The 22,857-nt window shown below is 38.5% G+C and overlaps 2 protein-coding genes and 1 long non-coding RNA gene across 4 annotated transcripts; 2 read left to right on the forward strand and 1 right to left on the reverse strand.

Annotated features, from left to right (window-relative positions):
• The first annotated feature begins 6,939 nt into the window (after positions 1–6,939).
• Positions 6,940–11,416, forward strand: LOC149408143 (uncharacterized). 2 transcript variants are annotated; one of them, XM_089616251.1, is made up of 3 exons: positions 6,940–7,446; positions 8,907–9,035; positions 10,019–11,416. In XM_089616251.1, exon 3 carries the CDS (start codon positions 10,553–10,555, stop codon positions 11,297–11,299), a length of 747 nt encoding a protein of 248 aa, XP_089472377.1. In that variant the 5' UTR covers positions 6,940–7,446; positions 8,907–9,035; positions 10,019–10,552; the 3' UTR covers positions 11,300–11,416. The 2 variants fall into 2 exon arrangements, with proteins under 2 accessions (XP_089472377.1, XP_089472376.1); XM_089616250.1 differs by lacking the exon at positions 8,907–9,035 and having other exon boundaries at positions 6,942–7,446.
• A 604-nt stretch (positions 11,417–12,020) lies between these two features.
• Positions 12,021–15,416, forward strand: LOC149408144 (uncharacterized). The gene is made up of 3 exons (XR_016299083.1): positions 12,021–12,502; positions 13,963–14,091; positions 15,075–15,416. It is a non-coding gene; the product is annotated as an uncharacterized LOC149408144 (long non-coding RNA).
• A 6,600-nt stretch (positions 15,417–22,016) lies between these two features.
• LOC149408145 (uncharacterized) lies at positions 22,017–22,550 on the reverse strand. Its single transcript, XM_089624028.1, has one exon. The coding sequence runs from the start codon at positions 22,548–22,550 to the stop codon at positions 22,017–22,019; it is 534 nt and encodes a 177-aa protein (XP_089480154.1).
• Between the last annotated feature and the right edge of the window lie 307 nt (positions 22,551–22,857).

Below are 22,857 nucleotides of genomic sequence, written 5' to 3' on the forward strand. Positions count from 1 at the left end.
CGACTTTCAATGGAGATGCTGATCCTTCCCTTGCGGAGAATTGGATTAAAAGGATCCAACAGATCTTCACGTACATGCAACTTTCAGATGCCGAGAGAGTTGCTTGTGCTGTGAACCAGCTAGAACTTGAAGCTCGAAGCTGGTGGGAGGTGATCGCACTCTATGAAGATGTTTCTCATATTACATGGAAACGTTTTATCAACCTATTCTATGAGAAGTACCTGGGCGAAGCTAATCCTTCGAGTAAGGTACGGGAGTTTATGGATCTTAAGCAAGGAAAGCTCTCTGTAGCTGAGTATGTGGCTAAGTTTAATGAACTTGCAAAGTTCTCGCCCTCTATGGTACCAACGGATCAGTCGCGCAAGATGAAGTGGATTCCTTGTTAGTTATATCAAACTGTTAGGTAGTGACTATCTCAAGTCACTAGTGTAGTTTAGATACGATATGTGTGTAGACTCTAAGACCAGAATCAATCTGCTACTCATCAAGCGATGGCATGTTTAGAAGAAAGTATATTTTCTCTTGTTTTCTGAAGATGGAAAAGTCACCTGGAAGCTCGTTAGTGTGATGCAAAAGAAGAACCCTGCTCTTCTTTAAGTTTCGAGGACGAAACTAACTTAAGGGGGTAGGGATTGTAAGGACGAGCTTTTGCGTCACTCGTATTTGGAGATTTGGAATTAATTAATGAGTTTCTGTTGTTACAACTAAATTCCCGAGTGAATTATACTTCAATGGATTTATCGAATTAATTTTAAATATGTTAAGGTTATGAGGAATCTCGGAATAAATATAGGAATTATCGAGTTTATCTCGATTAATAAATTATTTCCGAGGAAATATTCCGGAAATTAATTTAAGAAATAAATTCTCAAGAACGAGAATTTATTTCCGAGAAACCTTAAATATATTTTAATTAATCGAGAACGAACGAGAAAATTCTCGGTTCGAATCATATAATTATAATCCATTCGGTTATGGATTTAATTAAATAATTATATAAAGAGGACTTGGTTGTAATGACCTGTTATGGACCCATTTGAAATAAAAAGTGGGAAAAGAAGGCCGAGTGAGAATTTTGGAAATTTCTCACACTTGTTCCTATCCTCTCCACGTCATTAATGAGTGGAATATTCCTTAAGTGAGGTATATCACTTTGCCGAACAAGATAAAATGCAACCAGGAGAAGGATATGGACGTTATCCTTTATGTGGGTCCCATTCACAATGCCATCACCTATCTTGGTCAAATCAATGTTTAAAATATCGATACCGATACCCATACCGAGGTTCTGATTTTACGGATATATCGAGTATCGATGGATATATCGACGGATATTCTATAACAATTTAAATACCGACTACCGATTATATCGATGATATATCGGATACCGACGGATATATCGGCAGAAATCCTATAAAAATATATAAAATGTATATATAATTTAATGATACATATAACAATTATATTTTAAATAGATATATATATATATATATATAACATATCTATATAGATATATACGTATATTTATATCTATAAATATACGTAATGAATGAATATATAACATTTATTTAGCTAACAATAAAGTTCACCTTATTATGAAATTAATAAATTTTAAAAAATCACTCCATATAAACATATGTAGTTCTATGAATTTTAATAAGCAATAATGAGTCTTCATCTTCCCAAGAACTCAAGTTTAAATTTTGGGCCTGTTTAGAGCTATGTAAATAGGTATTTCAGGAATTACTTTTCTGTTTTGGCTGTTGTAGGAATTTGTTTTACATTTACAAAAAATCACTTCATATGTAGTTCTATAAATTTTAATAAGCAATAATGAGTCTTCATATTCCTAAGAACTCAAGTTTAAATTTTGGACCTGTTTAGAGCTATGAAAATAGGTATTTCAGGAATAACTTATATGTTTTTGGCTGTTGTAGGAATTTTTTTTAGAAAAACGGTATATCGGGAAGAAAACGATATTTAGGCTGTTATATCAGTTTTTTTACCGAGCCTTCAAAAAAACGGATATATCGGCGATATATCCCTATATATCGCCGATATTTAGAACCTTGGGTCAAATATATAAAGAGTGAGCAAGAAAAGAAACGCTCAGGAAGAAGAGCGACAAGAAAAAAAAAAGAAAGAGAAAGAAAAGAGAAAGAAGAAGAAGAGAGCGCGGGAGAGAGAGAGCCGAGAGAGTGAGAGAGAGGAAGAGAGCGAGAGAGCGAGACGAGGGTGAGCTCGCGAATGGGACGCTCGGCCGACAGACACCAAGCTCGAGCGCCACCCACGCGCGGCCGAGAAGGAACCAGCGCCGCCGCGAGCAAGCCGAGGACGCCGGAGCTGAGAAACTCGCCGGAGAAGAAGGAGAGAGGGACGGCGACGGAGAAGGTAAGCTCGATTTTGAACTTCTCTTCCTCTATGGTTCGGATTTGAGGAAAATCATAGAGTTAGGGTTTGGAGATTTGGGGCTTTTGTGGAAATTAGCTTGAATCTCTTATGTTATGCCCGATTATTCTTGGTTGAGTGTTGGATTGAAGGATAATTGCTTGATTTCGGGATTTATGAGATTGTTTGTCTTGGATTTTTTTGGATGAGGTTGGATTTGAAATTGTTTCAGCCGTGTGTTTGAGATTGGTGTGGGTTGTTATTGATTTTTGTGACATGATTCCTTGGTTGATATGGCCGTGATATTGAAATCAAGAATCTGAGAAGGTTGGGTTTGAAATTTTGTGGTTGGCCGTGTGCGTGTAAGGCTGTTTTGATATTGTTGTTTGGATTCGTTAATTTGGCCGGTAAGCTGTACTTTGTGTGCGAGTTGTTGTCCAGAGTTAGGCTCGGTTTTAACTGGGCTGAACAGGGCTCGGGGCAGCAGCTCTAGACGGCGAGGCGGCGCGGACTTGGAAGGTTCGGGCCTCGGCCCGGGGACTTGAGACGTCTCCGATTAGTTAAGGCGAGTCGGGGTTTGTCCCGAGTCTCGACTCGTGCTAGTTACGAATCTTTAATTAATATGTTATTATGTTTATGGTAAAGTTCGTTTCAATATAATTAGTAAAGAAAAATAAATTATTATGTTATCGTTATAAACTCGTTGATTATTTAAGTAACTACTTAATATCGTTATTTAAGATATGTACTAAAAATCGAGTTCGACTATAAGCTCGACTCTTTTAATTTTGAAAAAGAATATCAACGAGAAATATTTTATTTACGTAAGAAAATAGAAATAAAAGGAAGGTTCGACTACGAACCGAGGCTTCGGTTATTTCATAAACATTTTATTAAATCGAACCCAAAATTATTTGCAATATGGTTAAACATTTAAAATAAACGACTTGGTTTATTTTAAATGAAAGGTTTTTACGTTATGTATTTCATTTCTCAAATGGTTATAACTTGTCAATAAAAGAGACAAGTCAAAGATATTTTCTAGAACATATTTGAAAAGTATCGTTTTGAGTTATTTTCATATAACTTACATATGCTATAGATTGTTAGTAATAACTTCTATATACGTTCTTTTCTCTTAGTTTCGACCCTCGGGAACCTATTCTAAGCAGTGGGCTTTACCCAGTCAGAAGAATAGGTGGTCGAATAGTGTAGAACGTTCCTTAGCTTAGATTAGAAAAGCGATGTCAAGGCCTTATTTATAGGCGTCGATTCTTTTCTGCATCTCTGTTTTGTCCTGTGTGTTCTTGATTGCTTGTGTTTAAGACGCTCTGAGTAGCGTCATTAGGAGGACGTTTTGAATACGTTCCTTGTGAACTTTCTTTCCAGTAGAAGTATGTACGTTAGTGTGTCGAGGGATGAGATACTAAGTACGCTCGACGTTCGATCTTTCTCTTCCATAGATAAGTCCAGATTGCTATAAAGATTAGCAACGAGCAGAAAGAGCTTACGTGGACTTGGTTACGTGAAGTTAAGAAGAACCCTTTTGTTTGGAAGAGAAGATTTCAGGATTCGTGAGAATTGTTATCCAGGTAAGTGGATTTTAGGCACCTACAATATCAAGAAATATTTTATATATATATCTATATATATACATATATTGTACGTGCATTATTTATTTTTATGTGCTTCTAGTAAGCAAGATTAAGATAAGCCAAAAGATAAGTCACTATCAAGATTAAGGGCTTTAAGCCACTAACGAATTGGAAAACGGAATTAGTCCGGCTAACAAAAATGGCTAGAGGTAACTAGGAACCTGAGCCTTTGCTATGTGTTTAGTTAGCCACCCTCCAGAGATCCAGTCTTAGTGAACTGGATTATGAGAGACTGAAGTTAAAGCTCGTAATCAAAAGCGAGAATATTATGATAGGATCTTTGGGAGTCGCATCTCAAGATCTTATAAGTCACGAGTTAATAAGCGAAAAGAATATATGTTAAGATCGGGATTAAACCCGAATTAAACAGTCTCTCATGTTAGGTTAATTAAAGAGAAAACATAGAATGGTACCGCCTCCGACATATACCCCATAGACGGGGATTAGGCAGGAGATTGTGCACCCTCTTGTCTGGCGCCAATAAGACATGTGTCGTGCGGATATCATTAAGGGATCCCGAGAAGAAAATGTATTGTATGATGGGAATTGCCGGGACCTAAGCTGGCATATTCTCAAGTAAGAGGAGTTACCGGGACCTAAGCTGGTAATTCCATAGATTATGATGAAAGTATGTTATGATGTGAATCACCGGGACCTAAGCTGGTGAATTCTTAAGTAAGAGGAATCTCTCGGGACCTAAGCTGAGTGATTCCTAAGTAAGATGAATTTATCGGGACCTAAGCCGATTGATTCTTATGAAAGGTGGATTTATCGGGACCTAAGCCGATACTTCCGCAAGTTATGATAAGATATGAAATGCATATTATGTATTGCTTATGTGTTATGTGCACGATGCATTAGTTATATAGATATCCGCTTACTGAATCTTTCGACTCACAGTTATTATCTTGATATTGTAGATAAAGGCAAAGCTAAAGAAGATTAAGCAGAGCATCAGCAAAACCCGGTAAGTAAGTAGGCGTGTGTATGTACGGCTGCCGACCTGTGGCTAAGTCAAGGGCGAATAAGTCTGTTTTTTTTTTAAAGACGAGTCTTTTGTTTGTGAAGTTTTAAATAGTATGTTTTAAGAAAAACGAAAAATTCGCCCATATTTTTGAGACGTTTAAGTAAATATTTTAAAAGTTTTTCTAGAAAATGTTTTCCGGAAGCGCTTCCACCAAAGTTTTTATGAATTTATTTATGTAAAGGAAGATACGGAAGTCCTCTGCCGCGGCTCGCGGGTCGTGACAGAATTTTTGGTATCAGAGCCCAGGTTGAGCCGTTTCTGTAGACTTGTGGTCGTACATACACTAACTTACTTACTTATAAGTCAGCTGATGTTTAAGATAGCCTTATCTATAATATCTTGTTGAGTCTTTGTGAAAGATAGCGGTTACATTAGGATAGCCGTATGCTTACCCATTCCTACTCTTAGGTGAAGTAAGGATTAAGAATGGGACCTAAGAAGCGAACGCCGACGGATCTTTCGCAAGAAATGGCTGAGATTAGCAGAGCTCTAGAACGTCAAGCAGAAGATGCACGTCGAAGGGATGCTCAAATAGAAGAGCAGAACAGGATGATCACACAACTTATTACGCGAATGAACGAGCAGCAGCCTCTACGGGGTCAAGAAGAGCCTGAACCCCAGGCGCTTCGACCAGAACAACCTAGAGGTCAAGAGGAGCACGTGCCAAATGTGAATGTGAATCTAGGTGGTCAGAATGTGCAAGCGCCACCACAAGCTCCAGCTATGGCACCAGATGAGGTTCCGCTGTTTCAGATTCCGATAATGGCACCAATTGTCGGAGAGCCTGTATATGAGCGCTTTCGTAAGCAGAAGCCACCGACTTTCAATGGAGATGCTGATCCTTCCCTTGCGGAGAATTGGATTAAAAGGATCCAACAGATCTTCACGTACATGCAACTTTCAGATGCCGAGAGAGTTGCTTGTGCTGTGAACCAGCTAGAACTTGAAGCTCGAAGCTGGTGGGAGGTGATCGCACTCTATGAAGATGTTTCTCATATTACATGGAAACGTTTTATCAACCTATTCTATGAGAAGTACCTGGGCGAAGCTAATCCTTCGAGTAAGGTACGGGAGTTTATGGATCTTAAGCAAGGAAAGCTCTCTGTAGCTGAGTATGTGGCTAAGTTTAATGAACTTGCAAAGTTCTCGCCCTCTATGGTACCAACGGATCAGTCGCGCAAGATGAAGTGGATTCCTTGTTAGTTATATCAAACTGTTAGGAAGTGACTATCTCAAGTCACTAGTGTAGTTTAGATACGATATGTGTGTGGACTCTAAGACCAGAATCAATCTGCTACTCATCAAGCGATGGCATGTTTAGAAGAAAGTATATTTTCTCTTGTTTTCTGAAGATGGAAAAGTCACCTGGAAGCTCGTTAGTGTGATGCAAAAGAAGAACCCTGCTCTTCTTTAAGTTTCGAGGACGAAACTAACTTAAGGGGGTAGGGATTGTAAGGACGAGCTTTTGCGTCACTCGTATTTGGAGATTTGGAATTAATTAATGAGTTTCTGTTGTTACAACTAAATTCCCGAGTGAATTATACTTCAATGGATTTATCGAATTAATTTTAAATATGTTAAGGTTATGAGGAATCTCGGAATAAATATAGGAATTATCGAGTTTATCTCGATTAATAAATTATTTCCGAGGAAATATTCCGGAAATTAATTTAAGAAATAAAATCTCAAGAACGAGAATTTATTTCCGAGAAACCTTAAATATATTTTAATTAATCGAGAACGAACGAGAAAATTCTCGGTTCGAATCATATAATTATAATCCATTCGGTTATGGATTTAATTAAATAATTATATAAAGAGGACTTGGTTGTAATGACCTGTTATGGACCCATTTGAAATAAAAAGTGGGAAAAGAAGGCCAAGTGAGAATTTTGGAAATTTCTCACACTTGTTCCTATCCTCTCCACGTCATTAATGAGTGGAATATTCCTTAAGTGAGGTATATCACTTTGCCGAACAAGATAAAATGCAACCAGGAGAAGGATATGGACGTTATCCTTTATGTGGGTCCCATTCACAATGCCATCACCTATCTTGGTCAAATATATAAAGAGTGAGCAAGAAAAGAAACGCTCAGGAAGAAGAGCGACAAGAAAAAAAAAAGAAAGAGAAAGAAAAGAGATAGAAGAAGAAGAGAGCACAGGAGAGAGAGAGCCGAGAGAGTGAGAGAGAGGAAGAGAGCGAGAGAGCGAGACGAGGGTGAGCTCGCGAAGGGGACGCTCGGCCGACAGACACCAAGCTCGAGCGCCACCCACGCGCGGCCGAGAAGGAACCAGCGCCGCCGCGAGCAAGCCGAGGACGCCGGAGCTGAGAAACTCGCCGGAGAAGAAGGAGAGAGGGACGGCGACGGAGAAGGTAAGCTCGATTTTGAACTTCTCTTCCTCTATGGTTCGGATTTGAGGAAAATCATAGAGTTAGGGTTTGGAGATTTGGGGCTTTTGTGGAAATTAGCTTGAATCTCTTATGTTATGCCCGATTATTCTTGGTTGAGTGTTGGATTGAAGGATAATTGCTTGATTTCGGGATTTATGAGATTGTTTGTCTTGGATTTTTTTGGATGAGGTTGGATTTGAAATTGTTTCAGCCGTGTGTTTGAGATTGGTGTGGGTTGTTATTGATTTTTGTGACATGATTCCTTGGTTGATATGGCCGTGATATTGAAATCAAGAATCTGAGAAGGTTGGGTTTGAAATTTTGTGGTTGGCCGTGTGCGTGTAAGGCTGTTTTGATATTGTTGTTTGGATTCGTTAATTTGGCCGGTAAGCTGTACTTTGTGTGCGAGTTGTTGTCCAGAGTTAGGCTCGGTTTTAACTGGGCTGAACAGGGCTCGGGGCAGCAGCTCTAGACGGCGAGGCGGCGCGGACTTGGAAGGTTCGGGCCTCGGCCCGGGGACTTGAGACGTCTCCGATTAGTTAAGGCGAGTCGGGGTTTGTCCCGAGTCTCGACTCGTGCTAGTTACGAATCTTTAATTAATATGTTATTATGTTTATGGTAAAGTTCGTTTCAATATAATTAGTAAAGAAAAATAAATTATTATGTTATCGTTATAAACTCGTTGATTATTTAAGTAACTACTTAATATCCTTATTTAAGATATGTACTAAAAATCGAGTTCGACTATAAGCTCGACTCTTTTAATTTTGAAAAAGAATATCAACGAGAAATATTTTATTTACGTAAGAAAATAGAAATAAAAGGAAGGTTCGACTACGAACCGAGGGTTCGGTTATTTCATAAACATTTTATTAAATCGAACCCAAAATTATTTGCAATATGGTTAGACATTTAAAATAAACGACTTGGTTTATTTTAAATGAAAGGTTTTTACGTTATGTATTTCATTTCTCAAATGGTTATAACTTGTCAATAAAAGAGACAAGTCAAAGATATTTTCTAGAACATATTTGAAAAGTATCGTTTTGAGTTATTTTCATATAACTTACATATGCTATAGATTGTTAGTAATAACTTCTATATACGTTCTTTTCTCTTAGTTTCGACCCTCGGGAACCTATTCTAAGCAGTGGGCTTTACCCAGTCAGAAGAATAGGTGGTCGAATAGTGTAGAACGTTCCTTAGCTTAGATTAGAAAAGCGATGTCAAGGCCTTATTTATAGGCGTCGATTCTTTTCTGCATCTCTGTTTTGTCCTGTGTGTTCTTGATTGCTTGTGTTTAAGACGCTCTGAGTAGCGTCATTAGGAGGACGTTTTGAATACGTTCCTTGTGAACTTTCTTTCCAGTAGAAGTATGTACGTTAGTGTGTCGAGGGATGAGATACTAAGTACGCTCGACGTTCGATCTTTCTCTTCCATAGATAAGTCCAGATTGCTATAAAGATTAGCAACGAGCAGAAAGAGCTTACGTGGACTTGGTTACGTGAAGTTAAGAAGAACCCTTTTGTTTGGAAGAGAAGATTTCAGGATTCGTGAGAATCGTTATCCGGGTAAGTGGATTTTAGGCACCTACAATATCAAGAAATATTTTATATATATATCTATATATATACATATATTGTACGTGCATTATTTATTTTTATGTGCTTCTAGTAAGCAAGATTAAGATAAGCCAAAAGATAAGTCACTATCAAGATTAAGGGCTTTAAGCCACTAACGAATTGGAAAACGGAATTAGTCCGGCTAACAAAAATGGCTAGAGGTAACTAGGAACCTGAGCCTTTGCTATGTGTTTAGTTAGCCACCCTCCAGAGATCCAGTCTTAGTGAACTGGATTATGAGAGACTGAAGTTAAAGCTCGTAATCAAAAGCGAGAATATTATGATAGGATCTTTGGGAGTCGCATCTCAAGATCTTATAAGTCACGAGTTAATAAGCGAAAAGAATATATGTTAAGATCGGGATTAAACCCGAATTAAACAGTCTCTCATGTTAGGTTAATTAAAGAGAAAACATAGAATGGTACCGCCTCCGACATATACCCCATAGACGGGGATTAGGCAGGAGATTGTGCACCCTCTTGTCTGGCGCCAATAAGACATGTGTCGTGCGGATATCATTAAGGGATCCCGAGAAGAAAATGTATTGTATGATGGGAATTGCCGGGACCTAAGCTGGCATATTCTCAAGTAAGAGGAGTTACCGGGACCTAAGCTGGTAATTCCATAGATTATGATGAAAGTATGTTATGATGTGAATCACCGGGACCTAAGCTGGTGAATTCTTAAGTAAGAGGAATCTCTCGGGACCTAAGCTGAGTGATTCCTAAGTAAGATGAATTTATCGGGACCTAAGCCGATTGATTCTTATGAAAGGTGGATTTATCGGGACCTAAGCCGATACTTCCGCAAGTTATGATAAGATATGAAATGCATATTATGTATTGCTTATGTGTTATGTGCACGATGCATTAGTTATATAGATATCCGCTTACTGAGTCTTTCGACTCACAGTTATTATCTTGATATTGTAGATAAAGGCAAAGCTAAAGAAGATTAAGCAGAGCATCAGCAAAACCCGGTAAGTAAGTAGGCGTGTGTATGTACGGCTGTCGACCTGTGGCTAAGTCAAGGGCGAATAAGTCTGTTTTTTTTTTAAAAGACGAGTCTTTTGTTTGTGAAGTTTTAAATAGTATGTTTTAAGAAAAACGAAAAATTCGCCCATATTTTTGAGACGTTTAAGTAAATATTTTAAAAGTTTTTCTAGAAAATGTTTTCCGGAAGCGCTTCCACCAAAGTTTTTATGAATTTATTTATGTAAAGGAAGATACGGAAGTCCTCTGCCGCGGCTCGCGGGTCGTGACAGAATTTTTGGTATCAGAGCCCAGGTTGAGCCGTTTCTGTAGACTTGTGGTCGTACATACACTAACTTACTTACTTATAAGTCAGCTGATGTTTAAGATAGCCTTATCTATAATATCTTGTTGAGTCTTTGTGAAAGATAGCGGTTACATTAGGATAGCCGTATGCTTACCCATTCCTACTCTTAGGTGAAGTAAGGATTAAGAATGGGACCTAAGAAGCGAACGCAGACGGATCTTTCGCAAGAAATGGCTGAGATTAGCAGAGCTCTAGAACGTCAAGCAGAAGATGCACGTCGAAGGGATGCTCAAATAGAAGAGCAGAACAGGATGATCACGCAACTTATTACGCGAATGAACGAGCAGCAGCCTCTACGGGGTCAAGAAGAGCCTGAACCCCAGGCGCTTCGACCAGAACAACCTAGAGGTCAAGAGGAGCACGTGCCAAATGTGAATGTGAATCTAGGTGGTCAGAATGTGCAAGCGCCACCACAAGCTCCAGCTATGGCACCAGATGAGGTTCCGCTGTTTCAGATTCCGATAATGGCACCAATTGTCGGAGAGCCTGTATATGAGCGCTTTCGTAAGCAGAAGCCACCGACTTTCAATGGAGATGCTGATCCTTCCCTTGCGGAGAATTGGATTAAAAGGATCCAACAGATCTTCACGTACATGCAACTTTCAGATGCCGAGAGAGTTGCTTGTGCTGTGAACCAGCTAGAACTTGAAGCTCGAAGCTGGTGGGAGGTGATCGCACTCTATGAAGATGTTTCTCATATTACATGGAAACGTTTTATCAACCTATTCTATGAGAAGTACCTGGGCGAAGCTAATCCTTCGAGTAAGGTACGGGAGTTTATGGATCTTAAGCAAGGAAAGCTCTCTGTAGCTGAGTATGTGGCTAAGTTTAATGAACTTGCAAAGTTCTCGCCCTCTATGGTACCAACGGATTAGTCGCGCAAGATGAAGTGGATTCCTTGTTAGTTATATCAAACTGTTAGGAAGTGACTATCTCAAGTCACTAGTGTAGTTTAGATACGATATGTGTGTGGACTCTAAGACCAGAATCAATCTGCTACTCATCAAGCGATGGCATGTTTAGAAGAAAGTATATTTTCTCTTGTTTTCTGAAGATGGAAAAGTCACCTGGAAGCTCATTAGTGTGATGCAAAAGAAGAACCCTGCTCTTCTTTAAGTTTCGAGGACGAAACTAACTTAATGGGGTGGGGATTGTAAGGACGAGCTTTTGCGTCACTCGTATTTGGAGATTTGGAATTAATTAATGAGTTTATGTTGTTACAACTAAATTCCCGAGTGAATTATACTTCAATGGATTTATCGAATTAATTTTAAATATGTTAAGGTTATGAGGAATCTCGGAATAAATATAGGAATTATCGAGTTTATCTCGATTAATAAATTATTTCCGAGGAAATATTCCGGAAATTAATTTAAGAAATAAATTCTCAAGAACGAGAATTTATTTCCGAGAAACCTTAAATATATTTTAATTAATCGAGAACGAACGAGAAAATTCTCGGTTCGAATCATATAATTATAATCCATTCGGTTATGGATTTAATTAAATAATTATATAAAGAGGACTTGGTTGTAATGACCTGTTATGGACCCATTTGAAATAAAAAGTGGGAAAAGAAGGCCAAGTGAGAATTTTGGAAATTTCTCACACTTGTTCCTATCCTCTCCACGTCATTAATGAGTGGAATATTCCTTAAGTGAGGTATATCACTTTGCCGAACAAGATAAAATGCAACCAGGAGAAGGATATGGACGTTATCCTTTATGTGGGTCCCATTCACAATGCCATCACCTATCTTGGTCAAATATATAAAGAGTGAGCAAGAAAAGAAACGCTCAGGAAGAAGAGCGACAAGAAAAAAAAAAGAAAGAGAAAGAAAAGAGAAAGAAGAAGAAGAGAGCACGGGAGAGAGAGAGCCGAGAGAGTGAGAGAGAGGAAGAGAGCGAGAGAGCGAGATGAGGGTGAGCTCGCGAAGGGGACGCTCGGCCGACAGACACCAAGCTCGAGCGCCACCCACGCGCGGCCGAGAAGGAACCAGCGCCGCCGCGAGCAAGCCGAGGACGCCGGAGCAGAGAAACTCGCCGGAGAAGAAGGAGAGAGGGACGGCGACGGAGAAGGTAAGCTCGATTTTGAACTTCTCTTCCTCTATGGTTCGGATTTGAGGAAAATCATAGAGTTAGGGTTTGGAGATATGGGTCTTTTGTGGAAATTAGCTTGAATCTCTTATGTTATGCCCGATTATTCTTGGTTGAGTGTTGGATTGAAGGATAATTGCTTGATTTCGGGATTTATGAGATTGTTTGTCTTGGATTTTTTTGGATGAGGTTGGATTTGAAATTGTTTCAGCCGTGTGTTTGAGATTGGTGTGGGTTGTTATTGATTTTTGTGACATGATTCCTTGGTTGATATGGCCGTGATATTGAAATCAAGAATCTGAGAAGGTTGGGTTTGAAATTTTGTGGTTGGCCGTGTGCGTGTAAGGCTGTTTTGATATTGTTGTTTGGATTCGTTAATTTGGCCGGTAAGCTGTACTTTGTGTGCGAGTTGTTGTCCAGAGTTAGGCTCGGTTTTAAGTGGGCTGAACAGGGCTCGGGGCAGCAGCTCTAGACGGCGAGGCGGCGCGGACTTGGAAGGTTCGGGCCTCGGCCCGGGGACTTGAGACGTCTCCGATTAGTTAAGGCGAGTCGGGGTTTGTCCCGAGTCTCGACTCGTGCTAGTTACGAATCTTTAATTAATATGTTATTATGTTTATGGTAAAGTTCGTTTCAATATAATTAGTAAAGAAAAATAAATTATTATGTTATCGTTATAAACTCGTTGATTATTTAAGTAACTACTTAATATCCTTATTTAAGATATGTACTAAAAATCGAGTTCGACTATAAGCTCGACTCTTTTAATTTTGAAAAAGAATATCAACGAGAAATATTTTATTTACGTAAGAAAATAGAAATAAAAGGAAGGTTCGACTACGAACCGAGGGTTCGGTTATTTCATAAACATTTTATTAAATCGAACCCAAAATTATTTGCAATATGGTTAGACATTTAAAATAAACGACTTGGTTTATTTTAAATGAAAGGTTTTTACGTTATGTATTTCATTTCTCAAATGGTTATAACTTGTCAATAAAAGAGACAAGTCAAAGATATTTTCTAGAACATATTTGAAAAGTATCGTTTTGAGTTATTTTCATATAACTTACATATGCTATAGATTGTTAGTAATAACTTCTATATACGTTCTTTTCTCTTAGTTTCGACCCTCGGGAACCTATTCTAAGCAGTGGGCTTTACCCAGTCAGAAGAATAGGTGGTCGAATAGTGTAGAACGTTCCTTAGCTTAGATTAGAAAAGCGATGTCAAGGCCTTATTTATAGGCGTCGATTCTTTTCTGCATCTTTGTTTTGTCCTGTGTGTTCTTGATTGCTTGTGTTTAAGACGCTCTGAGTAGCGTCATTAGGAGGACGTTTTGAATACGTTCCTTGTGAACTTTCTTTCCAGTAGAAGTATGTACGTTAGTGTGTCGAGGGATGAGATACTAAGTACGCTCGACGTTCGATCTTTCTCTTCCATAGATAAGTCCAGATTGCTATAAAGATTAGCAACGAGCAGAAAGAGCTTACGTGGACTTGGTTACGTGAAGTTAAGAAGAACCCTTTTGTTTGGAAGAGAAGATTTCAGGATTCGTGAGAATCGTTATCCAGGTAAGTGGATTTTAGGCACCTACAATATCAAGAAATATTTTATATATATATCTATATATATACATATATTGTACGTGCATTATTTATTTTTATGTGCTTCTAGTAAGCAAGATTAAGATAAGCCAAAAGATAAGTCACTATCAAGATTAAGGGCTTTAAGCCACTAACGAATTGGAAAACGGAATTAGTCCGGCTAACAAAAATGGCTAGAGGTAACTAGGAACCTGAGCCTTTGCTATGTGTTTAGTTAGCCACCCTCCAGAGATCCAGTCTTAGTGAACTGGATTATGAGAGACTGAAGTTAAAGCTCGTAATCAAAAGCGAGAATATTATGATAGGATCTTTGGGAGTCGCATCTCAAGATCTTATAAGTCACGAGTTAATAAGCGAAAAGAATATATGTTAAGATCGGGATTAAACCCGAATTAAGCAGTCTCTCATGTTAGGTTAATTAAAGAGAAAACATAGAATGGTACCGCCTCCGACATATACCCCATAGACGGGGATTAGGCAGGCGATTGTGCACCCTCTTGTATGGCGCCAATAAGACATGTGTCGTGCGGATATCATTAAGGGATCCCGAGCAGAAAATGTATTGTATGATGGGAATTGCCGGGACCTAAGCTGGCATATTCTCAAGTAAGAGGAGTTACCGGGACCTAAGCTGGTAATTCCATAGATTATGATGAAAGTATGTTATGATGTGAATCACCGGGACCTAAGCTGGTGAATTCTTAAGTAAGAGGAATCTCTCGGGACCTAAGCTGAGTGATTCCTAAGTAAGATGAATTTATCGGGACCTAAGCCGATTGATTCTTATGAAAGGTGGATTTATCGGGACCTAAGCCGATACTTCCGCAAGTTATGATAAGATATGAAATGCATATTATGTATTGCTTATGTGTTATGTGCACGATGCATTAGTTATATAGATATCCGCTTATTGAGTCTTTCGACTCACAGTTATTATCTTGATATTGTAGATAAAGGCAAAGCTAAAGAAGATTAAGCAGAGCATCAGCAAAACCAGGTAAGTAAGTAGGCGTGTGTATGTACGGCTGCCGACCTGTGGCTAAGTCAAGGGCGAATAAGTCTGTTTTTTTTTAAAAGACGAGTCTTTTGTTTGTGAAGTTTTAAATAGTATGTTTTAAGAAAAACGAAAAATTCGCCCATATTTTTGAGACGTTTAAGTAAATATTTTAAAAGTTTTTCTAGAAAATGTTTTCCGGAAGCGCTTCCACCAAAGTTTTTATGAATTTATTTATGTAAAGGAAGATACGGAAGTCCTCTGCCGCGGCTCGCGGGCGAGCTAAGGCTCGCGGGTCGTGACACCGCCGCTTTGCGAAGCATTAAACTTTTTCTTAAACCCTAGATCAATTCCAACAGATTGCTGCTCGAAGTCTAAGGCTGGTCTCTTGTCATTCTGAAGGTTATAGCGGGGGATGTGTGTAACCTTAAAGACGACAAGTATTAGTTAGAGTATGCGCGCATCACTCATGCTCTAGAACTTGTTATATTTGCATCCTTGCATTCTTATGTGCTTGTTTGCACGTCACATGTTATCACATGGCATTAGTCGCTTTATTTTCTAAGTTAGACTCCCACTTACTGAGTCAATTGACACATAGTTTTATGACCCTTGGTAATGTAGAAAAGGGAAGGGCGCCGATGTGAACAAGGAAGTTGAAGATGAAGACCGGACGTGTATCTCTTGACCTTTGGGCTAATGGGAACTCAAACGGGTTCAAACCCTTCTATAATAATATCTATATTTTGTTGAACCCCTTCCGTAAACTATGATCCCCAAACTATCCCTTATATATATACTTAAAATTTTGGAGCTTGTGTATAAATAAGAGTTGCTATAAGGCTCTAATTCCTAAAGTTAAAACGCGAAAAATTTACCCAGGTTTTCGTATAACCACTTATAATACTTATATATATATATCATCGTATTATGTTTAATATAAGTGTTATGAGTATTATGGTTATTTAATTTTGATTATGTTGATATGAGATATTTTATATTTATATTGATGTTGAGACTTGTGACGTAATCCACCGTCGCGGCCCGTGAACCACCGACGAGATGTCGCGGGTCGTGACAATTAGTGTTAGGGATCGTGGTTTGTAAACACCACTTAGTTTTTTGTTGTCAATGGTGCCCACAAGAAGAGTTGTAATCTTTATATTCTACATTTGATGTAATAAAGTCTCATGAAGACTCTTGCTTGTAATTGCTTATTCATTAATAAAAAGTTGAAATGTTCATTCAATCTTCCTTGTCTGAAGCTTTATGATAAAACATTAGTCTTTAGTCCATAAACAAACTTAACAACTTACGAAGAGACAAATGTAGATTTGCATGAACAAACTCTTCGTAGTTTAAAACGATATATTCGCAATCTAAGGGTCAAAGGACTATTGACCTCAGTATGATTGTTAGAAGAATCTATGATGTCTGGTTATGAGGCATTGAGAGTTGGAGACTCTATAGTTCTTCTAGGTATCTTCCGAAGGTACTGAATTGACCAGTGCACTTCTAGAGACAAGATAAGAACAAACCATTTAACCTCTTATGTCTCGAAGTCACTACGTATGAATTGCATCATGCTTACCTTAATCCTGAAATGACACATGTCATTTCACAGCTTACGTATTCTCATTTGAGAAAGTCAGAGTTCGGACTCACTATATGATTCCGAACAGGTCCTATTGGTGAAGTACTAAGTTGTGAGAATGTCATGAGTAACTTTGTGAAGTTCTCATAGATATGGAATTCATGTACAAGATTGCTGAAATGCAATGTATGTCACCTCATGCTTTGTTCCTTGGAGTGTGAATAAATGAACTGGCCAGTGTCCAAATTGAGTCCTGACTCTTTTGGATGAAACAATGTGACTTGTTAGCTCCTCGTCAATACGTTGTTTCTAACTTATTCACAAGCGACAAAGGAGTTGAGGAAATAACAGCTAGAAGGGTAAAATGGTAATTTAGTAAATCTCGACTAGCTGATGATATTCATGAAGGGTAAACATAGATAATATTCAGTGCATCCGCTCATCATAATTAGGTTGAATTCTTGAGTAGAAAATAAATTCATTTGAACCGAGAGATTTTCAGTGTCAACTCTTTAGTGGAGTCAGTTGGCATTAAGCTAAACTTGGAAAAGGTTTGTGAACTTTTGAGTCCAAGTGTTTAGCTCAAGCTTTGTTCATTTGGGTCCATGAGGTCACTGTCACGAATCACATCGATTAGGAATAGTTAAACTGGAAGCTAAGTCAAAACAAGAACGGAAATTGTCAAAAGGGTATTTTTGTCTTTTGAGACATAGGATGAAATGAATGTCAATAAATTTTTTGACAAGGTCATTTGATGACATGCATCACTCGGCCAATACTAGTCTTATTGGGCCTTGTGGATTAATTTCATTTCATAAGAATTTTATTGAAAATTCTTAATGGGCCTTTTTTCATGTTCTCATGAACAAATAAAGAAGCTTCTAGAAGCTCCTTCTAGAGGACATGTTGGGCGCCTACTACCCAAGAGATAGAGAGAATATTTTGTGCGTAAATGTATCAAGATAGTTGCCAAAAGAAAAAGAGAAAACAAATTTGCATGAGGATGCTTTAGGGTAATCGGCCAAGCCAAGAGAGAGTCAAAGGCAAGGCATGGAACAAAATAGGAAACAAATCCAAGGCTTATTGAAGCCTATGTTGGCCGTGTGACTCAATAAAGGAAATAGGGAAATTAGCTCATGAATATGTGATATTCTATAGAAGATGAAACTACCTTATAGAAGGTGAGACCTCTCCTATAAATAGGAGCCTCATTCCACACATTTCATTCATCCAAGTTTAAGAGATTTGAGAGACTCTCTCTCTAGAACTTTGGACGAACTCCTCTCTCTCTCTCTAGTTTATTTTTTATTTTTGTTTTGGCACCTAGGTCCTCATTTGACCTAGTGTTTAGCTCTGCGACTTCAAGACTCATTCTTAAATTGTGGTGTTTAAAAGTGCCCACTCACTAATTCCTTTATTTCGAGTGATTTAGTGATAGAAACTTTCGTGGTTGCTCGAGGTGCCGAGGAAAGACAGAGAGACGTGCTGCGAGGGGAGACGAGCGTTGCAAACTTTCCAAAAGCTTCTCAAAGTTCAAGCTTCAAGAAAGGTTAGTAAACTTCTATACTCATAATGGCTTTTAATTACATGTACTTGCTCTTTGTCTAGGTTAGTAAAACTTGTTTTACTTGTAAAAGAAAATTTTTTAAATTCCGCCGCTTACCGAAGCATTAATTATTTTCTTAAACCCTAGATCGATTCCAACATTTTTAGAAAAGGCACATCGTCTCTAATACATTTCGGAAACATGCTTTCCTAGGTGTTAGAGAGATAGAATGGACTTCTAGTAAGGAATCCTAGATCTCTATGTTCAAGGAAGAGCAGTAGTAGCGCATAAAGGCACGAGGTACATACTCTGACATTTTCCTATTTACTATTCGGGAAAGTGTATGAGGGATGTGTGAACTTCAACTCACTCGAACACTTGAATGTTTGAGATTACACATCTTTATTTTTCGGCTCGTCTACGAGGAGACCTCCCACTCAAATCTTCAAGAGCATATAGATTTTGAACATATGTGATATAGATGTATTTGTGAAAACATTTTTGAAAACTTATTTGACTTGGATGACAAAATATTTTCAAGTTTAAAAGTGAAAACGGTTTTTCAAAAATCAAACTAGTTTTGTAAAAATTAAATTCAAGTAAATTTTTCAAAAATCAAAAAATTTTAATCTTTCACATTATGTTTATTATCTTATAAAAAAACAATTTTTCTCAAGAAATTTTCTTATTAGAGTTCCATGACTCATGGAGCAGGGTCTGAAATTTGGAATTCTAAAAAACTGGACTTTCGGAACAGCCGCGCACCTCGGAGTAAAATCGTCATAACTGGCGGCTCCGACATCCTTTTGATCTAAAACCAATTGCATTGGAAAGAGAACAAACAGACCTTTAATTTGACTCAAAATCATCAACTTTTAAATTCTGAGAAGAGAGTTACACGACGTTTACTGTGGGTTTTTCTCGAGCTCGAAGAAAACTGGAAATAATTAAAATTCGGACTTGAGTGCAAAAGAATAGAGTGTAACAGAACGTTTTAAAGAGTTGTTAAAGCTTTTATACGTGTTTTATTAACATGGTAATAACATAGTATAAAAGTAAATAAAAACAAACATAAAACGAATCGAGTAAATAAACAAAACTAGCATGAAAATATAACTGGTCATAAAATTACCCGAAATTTCTCAAACTTTAAAAACACGTTTTTCAACCTAAAAAAATAAAAACATTTAGAACTGATTCTAATATTTTTTAATAACATCCCAAGGTCATAGAAAATCAACATGATTTTTAATTTAAAGACAATAGCAATAAATTAAAAAAAAAAATTCTAAGGTAACAATCCCAACTTGTCAAAACACGAGTAATCTTTCGAAAACGATTTTCGAGCTCATAGTTTAATCACATGTACATGCTTAACTTTTACAATAGCTCTTATACCATTTTTTGGAATTGATCTAGGGTTAAGAAAAGATTTAACGCTTCGAGCAAGCGGCGGAAAATAAAAATTTTATTTTAAACAAGTAAAACGATTTTACTAACCTAGACAAAGAGCAAACACATGTTATTATTAAAACTATCTAAAGCGATTACACGTTGACTAACCTTTATGAAGCTTGATCGTTGAGAAGCTTGTGGAGGTTGAATCGCTCGTCTCCCCACGCAGCTCGTCTTTCTTCGTTCTTCGGGAACTTGAGTAACCACGAAAGTTTCTATCACATAAATCACTCGAGGTAAGAAGGAATATGTGTGTCGGAACTTTTAAACACGACGACTGAAGAACAAGTGTTAGAGTCAAAGAGGTAAAACACTAGGTCAAATGTGGACCTAGGTGCGAAAACAAAAACGAAAGGAGCTAGAGAGAAAAGCTCTCAATCCCTAAATTATGTGGGATGAGAAACAATGAGAATGGCGGGCCCTATTTACAGGAGATGAATTACCTTCAACAAGGTAGTTTCCTCTTCTATAGAATATCACATATTCATGAGTAAATATTGCCATTCTTCCCTTTAAGTCACACGGCCAAGCTTCCTTCTAGAAGCCGTGGATTTGTTTCCTCTTTTGTTTTTCTTCTCCCTTGCCTATTGTTGGCGCCCACCCTAGTTTCCTCATAGAGGAAATTTGTTTCCTCTTTTTCTTTTGGCAAGTATCTTCACACATCAATTCACAAAATTTGTATCTCTTTCTTTGCTATGTTGGACGGCCAAAAGGGCTTATAGAAGGTGTTTCTAGATTTTTCTTTATTTGTTCATGACAACATAAGAAATGCCGATTAAGAATTTTCAAGTAAAATTCCATGAAATGAAATTAATCATCAAGGCCCAAATGCTTAAACTTGGCCATGTCAATCAATTGCTTGCCATCATATGTCAATGTCAAAAAACTTATTTATCGACATTCATTTCATCACACGTCCAAAAAGACAAAATTACCTTTTAGACAACTTTCGTAAAACTTGTATAGTTCTTGTTTTGACTTAGCTTCTAGTTTAACTATTCCTACTCGATATGACTTGTGACCTCATGGATCCAAGTGAACAAAGCTTGAGCTAACATACTTGGGCTCAAAAGTTCACAACCCTTTTCCAAGTTTAGCTTAATGTCAACTAACTCCACTAAAGAGTTGACACTGAGAATCTCTCAGTTCAAATGAATTTATTTTCTACTTAAGAATTCAACTTAATTGTGATGAGTGGATCCACTGAATATTATCTATGTATCATCAGCTAGACGAGATTTACAAAATTATCATTTTACCCTTCTAGCTGTTATTTTCTTAACTTCTTTGTCGCTTGTAAATAAATTATAAACAATGTATTGACGAGGAGCTAACAAGTCACATTGATTAATCCAAAAGAGTCATGACTCAATTTGGACACTGGCCAAGTCATTTATTCACATTCAAAGGAACAAAGCATGAGGTGCTATACATTGCATTTCAGCAATCTTGTACATGAATTCCATATCTATGAGATCTTCACAAAGTTACTCATGACATCTTCATAACTTAGTACTACACCAATAGGTCCTGTTCAGAATCACATAGTGAATCCGAACTCTGACTTTTGATAATACGTAAGCTATGAAATGACATGTCTCATTTCATGATTGAGGTAAGCATGACGCAATTCATACGTAGTGACTTCGAGACATAAGAGTTTAAATTGTTTGTTCTTATTTTGTCTCTGGATGTGCACTGGGCAATTCAGTACCTTCAGAAGATACCTAGAAGAACTATAGAGTCTCCAACTATCAATGTCACATAACCAGACATCATAGATTCTCCTGACAATCGTACTGAGATCAATAGTCCTTTGATCCTTAGATTGCGAATATATTGATTTAAGCAAACCATGAAGAGTTTGTTCATGCAAATCTACATTTTTCTCTTCATATGTGGTTAGGTTCGTTTAAGGACTAAAGGCTATAGATTATCATAAAGCTTCAAACAGACGAGGAAGAATGAATGAATGTTTGAACTTTTATTAATTATTCAGCAGTTACAAGCAAGAGTCTTTGTGAAACTATATCACCTTAAATTACATAAATAGATACTACTACTCTTCTTGTGTGCACCATCGATAACAGCGAGGGCGCGCATGGGCGGGAGGACTGGGGGCGAGAGGGCTCACGCAGGCCCGTGGGCCGGGAGCGCTAAGGCGCGCGCGGGCCCGGGGGCCGGGGGCACTGGGCGTGTGTGTGGGCCGAGGGCCCGGCGATGCAGTGCACGCGCGGGCCGGCACGTGCACGAGCCTGGGTCCAGCAGGCGAAGCTCGGCCGGCGCGATATTGTTTTTGTTTTTCAATTTCCCGAAAATGACCGGTTATAGGCCTGGCCGTTCTTGCGCCTTTTCCTTCGCGACTCAGGATGCTCGTCATCTCGCTCATGTCGATGGATCTCATGATCATCTCCCTTTCTCCTGTCGAGGTAGTCCTCGATTCGCATGTGAGTTCTCACTCTTGCCATCAAATCTGCCATGTCTCTCCAGGCTCTCCCCATGATTGACTTGAGGAAATCATTCCTCTTAACTCCTTCAGTGATGGCGGCGAAGGCATCTCTGTTGTCAAAGTCTTCAACCTTGTGTGACTCCTTCGTGAACTTAGCAAGGTATTGGCGTATCATCTCACCGTTCTCTTGTCTTATAGTCCATAGGTGCAACTTAGACTTCTTTTGTTCCATGATTGTTGCAAATTCGGTAAGGAATGCCTCTCGAAGAGCTTGGAAGAAGGCGATGCTACCCGGCCTGAGGCTCCTGAACCACTCAAAGCCTAAGCCACTAAGGGTCGACCTAAAAGCTTGGCAGAGCGTGACATCGGGCTGCCCTTTCATCCTCATCCATGTCTCGTATTGTTGAACATGGAACAACGTCCTTGTCACACATCCCGACTATCGCCAAGGGAACGACGTTCGAACGATGTCGTTGGCGGACATTCCCACTATCGTTGCAACCCTCTCCCCAGAGGGATTAGGTGTGTATTGTAAACTTGGAACGCAACTCGCGGAATCATGAGACCGTGCGTTATCGAGTGTTCCTAGAATTTTGAGGCCTTGACATGGTCGTTCGAGAGTGTCCCCTCGAGGGCACGTATGTTTCTTCGTCACCGCGGGTAGTTGGTGATCGGGTATAGGATTGAGCTGTCTC

Source organism: Urtica dioica, chromosome 1 (genome assembly GCF_054948205.1).
Source record: "Urtica dioica subsp. dioica isolate 48M chromosome 1, U.dioica_male_clone48M_v1_H2, whole genome shotgun sequence".
NCBI lineage: Eukaryota > Viridiplantae > Streptophyta > Magnoliopsida > Rosales > Urticaceae > Urtica > Urtica dioica.

What these genes read in the sequence shown, in the direction of transcription:
- LOC149408145 (XM_089624028.1), bottom strand. Translation starts at nt 22,550, where the DNA reads ATGAGGATGAAAGGGCAGCCCGATGTCACGCTCTGCCAAGCTTTTAGG.
- LOC149408143 (XM_089616251.1), top strand. Translation starts at nt 10,553, where the DNA reads ATGGGACCTAAGAAGCGAACGCAGACGGATCTTTCGCAAGAAATGGCT.